Source organism: Pseudophryne corroboree, chromosome 6 (genome assembly GCF_028390025.1).
Source record: "Pseudophryne corroboree isolate aPseCor3 chromosome 6, aPseCor3.hap2, whole genome shotgun sequence".
In the NCBI taxonomy this organism is placed as follows: domain Eukaryota; kingdom Metazoa; phylum Chordata; class Amphibia; order Anura; family Myobatrachidae; genus Pseudophryne; species Pseudophryne corroboree.
Genome location: NC_086449.1, coordinates 696,409,917 through 696,424,762, shown reverse-complemented (window position 1 = coordinate 696,424,762; position 14,846 = coordinate 696,409,917). Strand labels below are relative to the sequence as shown.

At 43.4% G+C, this 14,846-nt stretch overlaps 1 protein-coding gene across 1 annotated transcript in view; it reads right to left on the bottom strand.

Moving 5' to 3' along the window:
* Window positions 1–14,846, bottom strand: part of LOC134933252 (RUN and FYVE domain-containing protein 1-like) — a 180,436-nt gene that overhangs the window by 86,219 nt on the left and 79,371 nt on the right. The window contains exons 6-9 of the mRNA XM_063928320.1: window positions 10,727–10,791; window positions 8,689–8,754; window positions 4,989–5,058; window positions 3,446–3,547 (exon numbers count right to left, since the gene is read on the bottom strand). Coding sequence (XP_063784390.1) covers window positions 3,446–3,547; window positions 4,989–5,058; window positions 8,689–8,754; window positions 10,727–10,791 — 303 coding nt within the window. The remainder of the gene's footprint in view (window positions 1–3,445; window positions 3,548–4,988; window positions 5,059–8,688; window positions 8,755–10,726; window positions 10,792–14,846) is intronic.

The following is a 14,846-nucleotide window of genomic DNA, read 5'->3' as shown; positions in this document are numbered from 1 at the left end:
ATACCTATGGCATAGTCCTTGTGGTCCTTGCTGACATCCTAGGCATGTTCCCACCTTTAGTTCCACCTCCTCTCTGCTTCCTTCATCATTTGGGGTCCCACAGAGCTCAGTTCAATATCCTCTCTGCTTCTCTATCTATTCCATTTCCCTTGTAAAACTAGTAAGTTCTTTTGGATTTCAGTACAGTCTGTATACAGATGATGAAACTCAAATGTATCTCTCCTCTCAAGATCTCTCGCCATCTGTGTTGGCCCACGTTAAAGAATGATTTTCTTCCATTACATTGTGCAGGTTATCACAAACAAACTAATCAACTGATTAGAAATGTGTTTTAATTATATTATTAGCAGTAGTTAGATTTTTGTAAATAAAAGAAGTGAGCCTGTGGAGAAGTTGCCTATGGCAACCAATCAGCTGCTCCTTTCAATTGTATAGTATGCAAATTATAAATGCTACTTCAATGCTGATTGGTTGCCATGGGCAACTTCTCCACTGGCTCACTTCTCCCCACTTTTCACTGCTTCATGAATAGACCCCTATTTGTCATAAAATATCTTCCAACTCAACCTCTCTGGTTTGCATATGACCAGGGTGTCTCAAGCAAACTCATTATCTGCTCCTATACTTGGTTATAGGACATTTTGTAAATGCTGCACTGAGTCACCGGAATTTCCTACCTCATGTACTAAGACTTTCCCAGAACCTCCAAACAGTCTGGGATACCCGATTACCACACCTCTACACCAAACTACAGCTGGGTACACACTAGAACGTTCTCTGGGTGATATGTAGTCTCCGGTGAAATCGGAATGGCATATTGGCCAGACCATTCACTGTACGCCCGATCTGCGCACTCACATGGTTCTCAGCGATGTCCTCTGGTCGGCCCTGCTGCAGGGTCAACCAGAAGGCATCGCTAATGATGCCATGCGGCATTCTCTGTTGCTCCCCTGCACCGGCAAGCGTGTATGCTCTTGCAGATGAAGGGTTTCGTCGCCTGCCAGATCAGCCGGCTACACATCGTTCTGATGTGTAGACAGGAAGTTGTCAATAGGTAAAAACTGATTGGATGTTATCCTTTTATAGCATATGCCAGGCATTCCCAACCACTGCTCTCAAGGAACACAGAGAGTGCATGTTTTAGTGATATCCAGGCTTCAGCACAGATAGTTACATCAGAATAACTGAGGTACTAAGTCACCTGTGTGCAAGCATGGATATAATTAAAACCTGGACTGTTAGTGTGCCTTAAGTACTGAGTTTAGGAATGCCTGGAATATACTACAAAGCTGATCGGTTGCTATGGCAACTTCTATACATGTTCAGTCTTTAGGAGGCTTTATCTCCACCTTCTTCTCTTTCTATACTCAATACACTGACTAAAGGTAAACACCTATACAATCGTCAGTTACATCACGCAGTTATTGGCTGACAGGCACGATGATTGTGTAGGTGTGCAAGCAGGAGTGTTTCCGAAAAACGGCTTAAAACATTCCTGGAACAGGAGCTTAAATCTTATATGCAGTTTAATACTACTGTACAGATGCCGGCCTTCATGATCCCATAGAAGAACGTACACACAGAGTTATTTCTAGCTTCATGCACAGGGGTCAGTGCCATAACTAGACATTTTAGTGCTGTGTGAAAGAAACCGCCCCCACCCATATTTAAAATAGGGCCAGTGTGCGCCTCAGGCGCACAACAAAAATATAGGGGCGTGGCTTCATGGGGAAAGGGTGTGGCCACAAAATAATACCAATTCATATTATGCTGCACAGTAGTCTTCCTTGTTCAGATTACGCTACACAGTAGTGCCACTTACACACATTACACCAGGTAGACCCTTGTTTTACACATTTCTTCAGGTAGAGCCCCTATGATACATAACGTCAGGTAGAGCCCCCTTTTACACATTATAGCAGGTAGCGCTCCCTTTTACACATTCTGGCAGGTAGAGTCCCCTTTTACACAATATGGCAGGTAGAGCTCCCTTTTACACATCAGGCAAGCAGAGTCCCCTTTTTACACATTACAGCAGGCAGAGTCCCCTTTTCTTTTCGTTTTTTACACATTACAGCAACAGAGTCCCCCCTATGACACATTAAGCAGGCAGAGTTCCCTTTTTACAAATTACAGCAGGCAGAGTCCCCTTTTTACACATTACAGCAGGCAGAGTTCCCTTTTCTTTTTCTTTTTTTACACATTACGGCAGCAGAGTCCCCATTTGACACATTAAGCAGGCAGAGTCCCCTTTTTACACATCAGGCAGGGTCACCTTTTTACACATTACAGCAGGCAGAGTCCCCTTTTCTTTTAGTTTTTTACACATTACAGCAACAGAGTCCCCCCCCTATGACACATTAAGCAGGCAGAGTTCCCTTTTTACACATTACAGCAGGCAGAGTCCCCTTTTTACACATTACAGCAGGCAGAGATCCCTTTTCTTTTCTTTTTTTTACACATTACAGCAGCATAGTCCCCTTTTTACACATCAGGCAGGGTCACCTTTTTACACATTACAGCAGGCAGAGTCCCCTTTTCTTTTAGTTTTTTACACATTACAGCAACAGAGTCCCCCCCCTATGACACATTAAGCAGGCAGAGTCCCCTTTTTACACATTACAGCAGGCAGAGTCCCCTTTTTACACATTACAGCAGGCAGAGATCCCTTTTCTTTTCTTTTTTTTACACATTACAGCAGCATAGTCCCCCATTTGACACATTAAGCAGGCAGAGTCCCCTTTTTACACATCAGGCAGGCAGGGTCACCTTTTTACACATTACAGCAGCAGAGTACCTCCTTTTTACACATTACGGCAGGCAGAGTCCCCTTTTTACACATTACGCCAGGTAGTGCCCCCCCCCCTCCTTCCCTAGACTGTGACTGAGGGCACCGACCTGAACAGGGTGGGGGTACAGTCGCTGCCTCAGGTGCACATGCACTATAGTGCAGTGCTGCATCTGCTGCTGCTGGGGACTGGGATGTCCAATCAGCGTTGCTGCTGCCTGCTGGACCTGTCCTGGGTCAGGTCAACTTCTCTGCTCGTCGACCTCTCCCTCCTGCCGGAACGTCTAATTGAACTGACATAACAGAGTCCCTGCTTGTCATGCCAAAAGTGGCCATTTTTCATTCATATGGCAGAAAATCACTGAACTGAATCAAGTGCTGCTATTATTATAAGTACTTCATATCTCATGAGCACTTTAAATGCCATGTTTGTGTGTGTAAAAAAAAAAAAAGAAGACTGTGCACCTGGTTTATTAAAGAGAAAAGCTCAGGTCACTGTACGCATTTGTCAACTTGTACTTTGTGCTGTGAACCTGTCATGCCATAATTCCACCCCCGCACCCCCACCCCACTCAACTTAAGAATTATCCTGCATCTTTGCATAAATTGGCCCTCAAAACATTTAAGTCTAAACATGATCCAACCTTGGTTTCTTACCTCAACGCTTCTTTCACTTTTCTTCCGTAGAAGTGTGCTCTCTTGTAATAGCTGATTATGTTCATCCTGTAGTGATACAATACGATCCTTTGCTGCAACAAGCTGTTAAGTGAGAAAAAAGTCAGAAAATGTAAAAAAAAAAAAAAAAACCCTAATCAAATATCAATAATAAGATCATTCAAATGTAATAGCTATTTAATATAAAGTCAATTTTGTGAAATATTTAAATAAGATTTTTGCCAATAACGTTTATTTTGGGAGACAGGGTAGATCTATGGATGAGGTGCTGGATGAACTTGCGCTGGAAAACTAGGGAATTACTGTATTCATACCCTTTTTTCTTAGTACTCCATGACAATCATTGCAATGGGTTAGCTCATTTGTTCTCAAACTTTGTGCCAAGCACCCTGGGGTGCTGAGAGGCTCTTGCAGGGGTGCCTCAGGTTGGTAGTGTAGGACCAAATCAAATTACTGATGCTGAAAGTGATCGGCAAAACCAGTGCTGATGCCAATCATAACACATGTGAACAATCAAAATCACAACTCTATAACCCACATAACTGACCCTAAGAATGACAGGTAGGTACAATATACCTTAATTTAATATATTTTTCAAGATTTATCAATAAAAACCTTTTATCCTAGGGGTGCCATGAAAATAATGTCTCTTACCGCCAGCGTTGCAGTGTATTTACATCATGTCTGCAACACTGCCGGGAAGCGACTCCTGACAGGAATGAGGTAAAACATTGCAACGCCGATGGGTAATGGCAGACACTACAGTGGTGGGTGGCCAATGGAGGTTAGTCCACACAGCAGATGATTAACCAGGTTAAGGATTATTAACCAGGTAGAACAGGAACAGGTAAACACAGGATTAATAGCAGGTACAGGTTATCTGTAATCTCTAGCTGCAGTTGTTTGCTGGGCATTGCACCAGGTTTACATTCACATACTGCAGATTAGGCAGTGGCAGCAGGATCTTTATATAGATAATAAGTGGTATAATGGACTTTGGGGTCACTATAGGCATATATACTGTATCTTCCGTTGTGGATGAGAATGCAGGGGCATGCCCAATGCTGAGGAGACAGAAGAGAAGGAAAGATGCAGAGGGGTTACCGTGTATGCACAGAAGGTGCAGGTTGGAGGTCGCACCTCCGGCAACAGCCATTACGAGTCCTAGTGCCTGTCCGCTGTAGCAGTGCAGTGCGTGTCTCTAACACCAGAACCAAGGGACAAGGTTCGTGGCAGTGTGGGGAAAGGGCGATCAGTCAACGGTCGCAACAAACTCACTGTGAATCTTTGTCCATGTACGTATGCACGGTACAGCACAGTCAGAGATTGTTTTTTATGGCACCTGAGCAGTTTGCAGATATAAACAAGATTGTCTGCATTTCATCCTACTCAGATTCAGGCCCCCAAACCTCTAAGAAATAAACATTTGTATTAATATCTTTAAGTATAAGGTAGACATTGGGAAATGGGAGAATCACCCCACATCATAACCTGTAAGCAGGTAGGAGAGGAACAGGTAGCAGACCTCGTCATTTAGCTTTGCATTGGTCTTCTCCAGGTAATCAATTTTTGATTGAAGGTCTCCCACTGTGCAGCTAAAAAAACAGCACAGTTTGACAAGTACTTAATTATATTACATACATTTATTTTCTGAGGCGTTTGCTGTACTGAACTGGAGAGGCCTGATAATCTGCAGAAGTTTTTCTTTTTCATCATTTCCAATGCAGCTGAATGTAAAGGGCAAGGAACTTTGCACCTGGACAAACCATATTGCAATGCAAGTGATGCAAATACATGTATGTTTGCACGCAGGGTAAACACTGTCTGCTTTTGCATGTAGTCCATAATGTTGTACACCTTTAATTTTATACTGCAATTTAATTTGTTTGGGCACGTATTTCCCAAATCTCTATGCACATCTTACATTTGCCCCACCTGCAGCAGGGTCGAAGGGAGGGGTGTGCAAGTAGTGCTACCGACCAGGGTCCTGTGTGTGTGTGTGTGGGGGGGGGGGGGTAACTGTCGCTACGCCATAGCCATGTGCTGATCGGAGCATCTAACGGCTGTACACATTTTCTACATGGTACTAATATTATCATCAATAGACTTGCCAATACACTCCATATACATTTATTATTTTATATGGGAAGTGAGTGGGGTTACAATCCTGGGAGCTTACATTGTGAAAGCCTAACTCACCAAAACATTGCTATTACTCCCAACAGAACTGGCTGCACAGCTAGTGTCATTTATCTCCACACCAGAAACAGTGGGTTGGTATCGGGAGGCCGTGTTTGGGATCCCGGAGGTCACCATACCGACTCCAGTATCCTGGGCGCCAGAATGCCAGTAGGGGGGCGAGCTCAACAGAGCCCCTTGTGGGCTTGCTGCACTCGCCACGCAGCAGGCTCGATGGCTCGCTGCGCTTGTCACAGGTTCTATTCCCACTCTGTGGGTGTCGTGGACACCCATGAGTGGGAATAGTCAAAGTTAGTTGGCATGCCGACTGTTGGCAGAGATCAGGATTCCGGTGTCCGTATACTGACTGGCAGGATCTCAAACCGCCGGTCACATGACTACATTCCAAAACAGCAGATGGGACAGATTAGGCACTAGTACTGCTGGTAACATATCCAATATCATCAGTAATACTGGGCAACCAGCCCAATAACACAGCCCAATCAGTATAGATCAGATTATTAGCAAATGCAGCTCAGCTCATGTCCAAATGGTTGGAGCTTCCAGGAGGCTCTCAAATTTCTTTCACAAATTAAGGGGAATTTCCAGATTAAAATAAATATTGTTTAATCGTGTCCTTTGCCTCTAATCAGCAGAGGTCTATCACATGGAGCTGCATCAGCAAATCTCTCCTGTTACAGAGAGACCACAGCGGGACTGATCATCCCAAAGCAAGAAATAGTGGTGGAGCACCCACTAAGGTGCCCTCCAGGGGACAGAGGGCAACTAATACATATGTTCTACGAAAACACCTTTAATGGCAAAGACAAGACAATGCTTGAATTTGGTCACGAATGTAGGAATGAACGTTGGGGCTGTCCACTGATCTAACCAAGTGTCATGCTAGTGGGTTCCCGGATGATAGGTTCACACCATGGGGCCAATTCAATTGGGAACCCACGCACATCGCGTATGTCGCGCCCAAGCAGACCAGGTTTAGCTGCCTAAAACGGCTAAACCAGTCTAAACTCTCTGCTTTGGCCTTCCACACTCCTGTTTGGACACCCAAAGTGCCGAGTTTCCACACATTGTTCTCGCACCTCAGGAGGCGGAGAGAAAAAAAAATGTGTCCTCCTCGGCCACTGCTCGCCTGAACGCCAGAACAATTGAATCGACCCCTATATGGTCAATATACATTAGGTCCAGAAGTACAAAAGGTCAGCAAGGTCAATAGGTAGACAGTGGTTAAGGTAGACAAGTTCAAAAGGTCGACAGGTTTAAAAGCTCGATATGACAATAGTCGACACTCATATGGTCCACATAAGTTTTTTTTTTAAACTTTTTTTTTACTTTTTCATCATTTACCATCCATGTGGACTACGCGGTATATTTACTAAGGTATGGGTTTTTAGAAGTGGAGATGTTACGTTTGGCAACCAATCAGATTCAAGATAAAATCTTCTAGGATGTGATAAATAAATGATAAGCAGACTCTGATTGATTGCTATGGGCAACATTTCCACTTCTAAAAATCTGCACCGTAGTAAATATACACCTACGATTGGGAATCGTATCTTACCCAAAGTGTGGCGAGCGAAGCGAGCCGGCAAGGGAACATGTTTCCACTAATTTGGTTTACATGTGGTTAAACATACAAAATGACACCAAAAAAAAACAAACAAAACAAACTTGTGTTGACCATTTGTGTATCAACTATTCCCATGTTGACATTTTTCGTATCAACCTATTGACCCAGTCGACCTACTACGCATCGACCCATTGATGCACATTCCTTGCTAGTTCGGTGCAGTAGGAAAATGACTGCACAAACTGGGTAATAGCAAAAAGCCCAATTACAATCTGATTACTAAGTCCTGGCCTACACAGTAAGGTAATGATATTGCAGCAGTTGTGATTAGCCTAAAATAACTTAACTTTAAAAGGCAAGTCTAAGAGACAAAAACCTCTATGTGAATCTAACAAATGTTCTCAAGGTACCTGATCCTGGTGTTACATAACCCTTTCCAATATGGATAATCTGCATTTCATAATCAGACCAATATGCACATTTTCGCAATACCCTGGTTTTGATTGGTAGTAATTGCAATATTTATGTATATATATTTTGGAGGACTATTAAACCGTTTTTTTGTAGCAGAGTTTGAAAAGTATCTTCTTCTCATGACTAATATGAGCATTAGCTAGCCACTATAAAAAAAAACATTTGCGCAGCTTCAAGAGGGACAGTAAAAATAAGCCCTCTCTGGCCCTCTAATTAATTTAAATCATCTCCGTGTAAAAAAGCAAAACTCCTTTCTGCATAATTACAAAGGAATGCCCTAATTTCCACAACTCCTACACCTCAGCCTGTGCAAACCTCTACTTCACCTTAAACGGGATGTATTCATGTGACCTCCCCCTACATCCCGCACCGTCACTATCCCGACGGTCGGCATACCGACCAACAGGGACAATTCCCACTCGTGGGTGTCCACAACACCCATAGAGTGGGAATAGAGCCCGTAGTGACCGCAGGTCGCCACCGAGCCCGCATCGTGTTGAGCACAGTGAGCTCGCAAGGGGCTTGTTGTGCTCGTTCCCCCCACCCCTCCGCCGGGATTCCGCTGCCAGGATCCCAGCGTCGGTATGCTGACCGTCAGTCAGCCATACCATACCCCCACAAACATATGGCTGACCATAGTACGTTTTACATACAGGACATCGTTCAGCGCAATTTTGCCTTTTTGTATATGAAAACCATTGTAAGAATGGATCTAGTAAAAATGGACCAGACAGTGACTTTTATGTTATTATTAATCACAAGACCTCTTAGTAGCAACCTCCTTTTGCAGGTTAGAAGATTGTGTGCACTGGGCCAGGGAAAAAATAACATTGGCAATTCGCTCAGTCTGTGCAAAATAGGCTGATGCCCCCTCTAGTGGTAACAACTAAAATGAGCAAATAGCAATTTCACTGTAAATGCACTGAGATTAAAAACAAACATAAAAAAAATGCCTTATTAACATTGATGCATTAATGGCGCATACCTTAGGTGTCTGTTTAGTTCTTCTACATAGTGTTTCTGATCAAGAACAGAGGCAATTTCATCTGCTCTGTGACAAATACAAAATATATTAAATTGTTAAAAACAAAAAAAACAATAGTAATAAGAAATTGTAATGCTCACACTATCACACACATATATACAATGGGAAAGGTTAGAAGTATAAAACCACAAACCATTATTACAAGTAATCAATGTCATATAAAAGGACAATTCCATTAGCCAAAACAATTAAATTTAACTCCTGACAAACCACTTCAACAACAGGAGCTTGTCCAATCCTTATCCCAACTACTTCTGCAAATGGGGCATCCAGAGTCTATAATACAATCAAAGTGTGTCAGAGCACAACTAGTCATGTCTAGGTCAGTTGGCTGAGATTCAAGAGATAAAGGAGTATATTCAATTAGGGTCGAAAACTGCAGTCTGTCGAAAAGACGGCTGTTTTCGACTTTTTAAGGTCGAATAGTGATTTGACCTTTTCAGTGCCATCAGTTTTTATTCGACAAGTCGTGGAATTCGACTTGTCGAATAGTACGTGAACCGGCGGTATTGCTGCCGATTCACGTACTTTTGAGTGAAATGGGTCCAAATTCGACAGGATTTGGCCCCGTTTCCGACCATCTCAGTCCGACATAAAAAAATGTTGGACTGAGATGTAGGACCCAGAGGAGGAGAGGGAGGGGAGCCGCGGGGAGACGGGGGACAGCTGCAGGGCATACAGGGGAGAGAAGCGCTACAGCACAGCGCTGCAGCAGGATTTCTCACAGCCGCGCCGCTCACGGCATCGTCCACCCAGCTCCAGCAAGTGTGGTCACGCTTGCTGGTGCCGGGTGCACACTGCCGTGAGGTCGGGCGGCTGTGAGACTACTGTGACGCTGCTCTCCTCGGTCTGCCTGCGGCTGTCCCCGCGGCTCCCCCCCTCTCCTCCTCTGGGTCCCTCATCTCAATTAGACTTTTTAAAAGTTGAATTGAGAGGAGATTGATAGGGGTTGTCGGATCCATTCCGACAAATGCATGTCGGAATGGATCTGACCCTAACTGAATATACCCCAAAGTGCAGAAGTTGCCCATAACAACCAGATTCTAGCCATCAGTTATCTAGCGCAGTCTATAAAATGACAGTAGCTGATTGGGCAACTTCTCCACTTTCTATATTTCAATGGTTTGATGCATATTCCCCGTATTGTGTTGGGTCTATCCTTTGCTGGATAAGCTGTCACTTCTTTATGTGCAGCCATAAGTGACTTAAAAGAGCTGCGATTTTAAGAGTGTCACAGTGAGATTATTACCACTATTTCTCAATGATGGCTTTTGGAAACAGCACATACTATACACATACCAAAACGGTATCCGGTCTCCAGGTCGACCACACTTAGGTCAACAGTCATTAGGTCGACCACTATTGGTCGCCATGCAATAGGTTGACATGGTCACTAGGTCGACATGACAAAAGGTCTACATGAGGTTTTTTTTTACAATTTGTTTAACTTTTTCATACTTTACAACCCATGTGGACTACGATTGGGAACGGTAACTTGTGCCGAGCGCAGCGGAGCGAGGCACCTTGCCCGAAGCATGTCGAGCGAAGCAAACCATGCGAAGGGACATGGCGCACTAATTGGGGTTCCCGGTCACTCTACGAAGAAAACAACACCAATTTTTTTTAAACTCATGTCGACCTTACTCATGTCGACCTATTTTGGGTATCGACCAATAGTGGTCGACCTAGACATTGTCGACCTAAGTGTGGTCGACTCTATGAACCACACATTTCCAAAACATGAACATTTTTTTTTACATTTATTTTTGAAGACTTGTGTCCTGTTGCAACAGCAAAATCTCTGAAAAGCATTAACTTGAATTATTACTTAGAGAAATATTGTTTGCACCCTTCAGGAAAGCAATGGATTGGCAGATATTTAGTTTCATTACTTATAGTTTCAAATATAAGCTATTACTATTTCACTGAAAGCTGCACTTCACATATTACACAATTAGAACTAAATTAAAATACATACTTTTTTTCATTGTCATCATTCATCTGGGTATCCTTAAGACAGAAAGAAAAGTCAATGATTCCAACCTAAAACAAAAACAAATTAGAATGTTACCAAATCTCTGTGGGTGAGTATAATATACATATAGGAAATGCACTGGCCACGTTATTAAGTGCAACTGTTTTTAATGCAAATATCTAATCAGTCAAATCACTTGACAGCAAATCAATGCATAAAAGTATGCAGGAATGGTCAAGGGGGTCAGTTATTGTCCTAATACCGGAATGGGAAAGTAATGTGATCCAAATTACTTTTAACATGACAAATGGGATTTGTCTGAATATCTAATTTACCACCAATTTCATGCATAACAATCTCTATAGAGTTTATAGGGAATGGTGCGCAAACAATAAGACAGGCAGTTCTGTGGGCAAAAACACCTGCTTAATGATTGAGGTCAGAAAAAAATGGGTAGAAGCGGACAGCTAGACTTTATTTTTAATTGTTTATTTGCACCAATGCCAGTACTGCAAATCTCTCTACAAATAAAACCATGGGGATCTTATTCATATTTTGATCAAAACATTTGAGCTTGCAGCCCGGTGTCAACTCTGCAAGTCCTTATACTAGCATATATGCTTAACACACCATTAAATAATCGTTGTGGTAAACTTAGCGTTGATAACTTTATTTCTCCCAAGTCCACAGGATCCACAGGATAACATTGGGATATGAGGTAGCGACAGTGGATTGGCACCAAACGATCAAAGATTTCAGCCTCCCAGAATGCAACAGGCCTGTCCCTATACCCCCGCCTCCTGGCTCAAGCAAATCAGTTGTTTTCCAAAGCTCAAGGCAGAAGTAAAAGAACATACATGCACACCCTTCCGTACAAGAAGGAAGAGGTTAGTGAGTGAGGGTGGGATCCCTGTGGACTTAGGAGAAATAGAGTTATCAACGGTAAGTCTACCATAAAGATTTCTCCTACAGGGTCCACAGGTTATTCACAGGATGACATTGGGATGTCCCAAAGTAATTTAGTGGTGGGGACACTCATGATTGGACAGGAGAATCATTCGCCCGAATTCAGCATCCTGAGAGGCAAAGGTATCAAAGGCATAATGTCTAATGAATGTGTTACTGCAAGACCATGTGGCTGCCTTACATATCTGTTCTGCTGAAGCCCCATGTTGTGCTGCCCAATATAGGGTTTATTGATATCCTGCTGCATATTAGGCTATTATGCCTTAATTTTATATTGTCAGATTGTCTGTTCACTAGGGATATGTAATTGATAGAATATGCAACTCTGCATGGTATAGTGGACAAAGGATCTATAAAATAGTATTTTTTCAACATTAGTGTTTTTATATGGATCTAATTAAAAGTTAGGTTTTAACCCCTATATGGTTTTTTTCTTAATGAGTGCGCCAACCAAGGGTCTTTCTTTCTTGTGTCTTGTATATTGACTAATCAGTAGTGTCCTACTGTACCCTCGGTGCACCACCAACTCTAGATTACTAACAATATCAGTACTCAGAAAATTTAAAGTTGGTCATCTTTGATTATTATAGTCATTTTTGTTCTGATTGTTTATTGGTGCGGTAACATTATTATTCTTTAAGCTAGGACTCTGCAAACTGAAAGACCTAGGGTCAAATTTCCGATCACCTCACCACTGAATATAGGCCTGCCATATTCAGTGATAAATGCGAGCTGAGGATGGTTTCCTTGCTCTGAGCATTGTTTGAATTACCTGTTGTGAGAATCCTCTTGCTTTCAGGGTGGAAGTCTCAAGAGCCACGCCATCAAAGACAGTCGATCCAGGTGCTTGTGACAGCAAGGACCCCGAGACAGTAGATCTGGACGCTGAGAGAGGAATGGAACATCCATCGACAGCCTCTGCGTATCTGTGTACCAATGTCTTCTGGGCCAAGCTGGAACTATTAGTATCACGGCGCCCCTTCCTTGTTCTTTGCCTTTCGCATTACCCTGGGTAACAGGGCAATAGGTGGAAACACATAGGCCAGATGAAAGTCCAGTCTCATTGACAGGGCATCCACAAAGATCACTTTGGGATCCTTTGTTCTTGACCTGTATGCGGGAACTTTGTTGTTCTGATGGGACGCCATGAGATCTATTTCTGATAACCACCACTTGTCTACCAGAACTTGGAAGACCTCGGGATATAAAGCCCATTTGTTTGCATGAATGGCGTGTCGACTGAGAAAATCCGCTTCACAGGTTAGGACTCCCGGAATGAACACTGCGGACAAGGCTGGATGATGACGTTCTGCCCACTTTAATGTGTGACTTACCTCCTTCATTGCGTTTTGGCTGCGAGTTCCTCCTTGATGGTTGAGGTACGCTACTGCCGTTGCATTGTCCTAGCAGATTTGGACTGGTTTCCCCTGAAGGATGTCCTTTGCCTGAATAAGTGCCATAGTATATATGGACCCAAGTTCCAATATATTTATTGGCAGGCAACTTTCTTCCTTGGTCCACTGCCCCTTAAAGCATCTCCTTCCTGACACCACTCCCCAGCGCTGAAGGCTGGCATCCGTTGTCAGAATTTTACAATCGGATATCCAAAAGGGTCTCCCTTTGTCCAGATGGGATGTCTGTAGCCACCAGGCTAATGACTTCCTCACTTCCAGAGGAAGGACCATAGTCTGCGTTTTTATTGTCTGATATAAACCATTCCATTTGGATAGGATCAGACGTTGCAGAGGTCTCGAGTGGAACGGAGCATACTCCACCATGTCGAATGTCGACACCATCAACTCCATCACACGCATTGCTGCGTGAATGGATACCTTTTGACTGTGTAGCAGCTCCTGAATCCTTGACTGACTTTTGGATATTTTGTTCAGAGGTAAAATTACTCTCTGAACACTCGAATACAACACAGCCCCAAGTGATGAAACCAGGGACGACTTTGCCCAATTTATGAGCCAACCATGTCTCTGCAAACAAGCTATTGTCTGTTGCAGATGACACTGAAGCAATTCCTGAGATTGTGCCAGGATTAATAAGTCGTCGAGGTATGGAAAAATCCTTATCCCCTGTTGATGGAGATAAGATGCCATTACCACCATAAATTTGGTGAATACTCTGGGAGCTGTGGCCAGTCCAAATGATAGAGCCTGAAACTGAAAATGTTGCTGGAGCATAGCAAACCTGAGATAGCACTGATGGGGCAGTGCTATAGAAACATGTAGGTAAGCATCCTAAATATCCAGGGATACCATAAAATCCTCCTGCTCCATGGCCAAAATAAAGGAACGTAAAGTCTCTATATGAAACCGAGGCACCCAAATGTACTTGTTCAGCACTTTGAGCTTGAGTATGGGCCAGAACGATCCATTTGGCTTCTGGACTAAAAACAGGTTGGAATAAAAACCTTGTCCTCGTTGCGCAGGAGGAACTGGAATTATCACTCCTGACTGAAGCAACTTCTGAAGTGCCTCTTGCAAAGCCCTGGTCTTCGTTTCCACTGAAGGTGGGCTGGTACAAAAAAACCTTTGGAGGAGGGTGTTTCTTGAATGCAAACGCATAACCGTGAGATACTGCTTCTTGCACCCAGGCATCTGTGTTGGACAGCTGCCAGATTTGTGCAAAATGAAGAAATCGGCCGCCCACTCTGGGGTGCCACCATCAGGCTGATGGCTTTTCTTCTGATGTGGAAGCCGGCCCTCTGGTAGCCCAATGCTTTTTAGTCTTTCCAGACTTGTCAGATTGAGACTGTTTGCCATAACCCTTTTCTTTTGCTTTTCCTTGAGTCCAAAAGGGCCGAAAAGCTGGAAATCTAGGATTAGATTTGTGTGTGGAAGGAAACTTCACTTTCTTGGAGTTTGCTTCCGACTCCAAAATACGGTTAAATTCTTCACCAAAAAGAATATCTCCAGTAAAAGGCAAAGACTCTAGAACCATCTTGGGATTCTGAGTCAGCTTTCCATGTACGTAGCCAAATCGCTCTGCGAGCTGCTACTGCTGAGGCTAATGCATGATAGGCAATTGTACCCATATCCAAGGCTGCTTCTTCCATAAAAATAGCAGCCTGTTTGATATGTGCAATATGGGATTTTTGCTTTCTAGTTGCCTTTGAATTATCGTCCAATGCATCTGCCCAGGCTGCCAC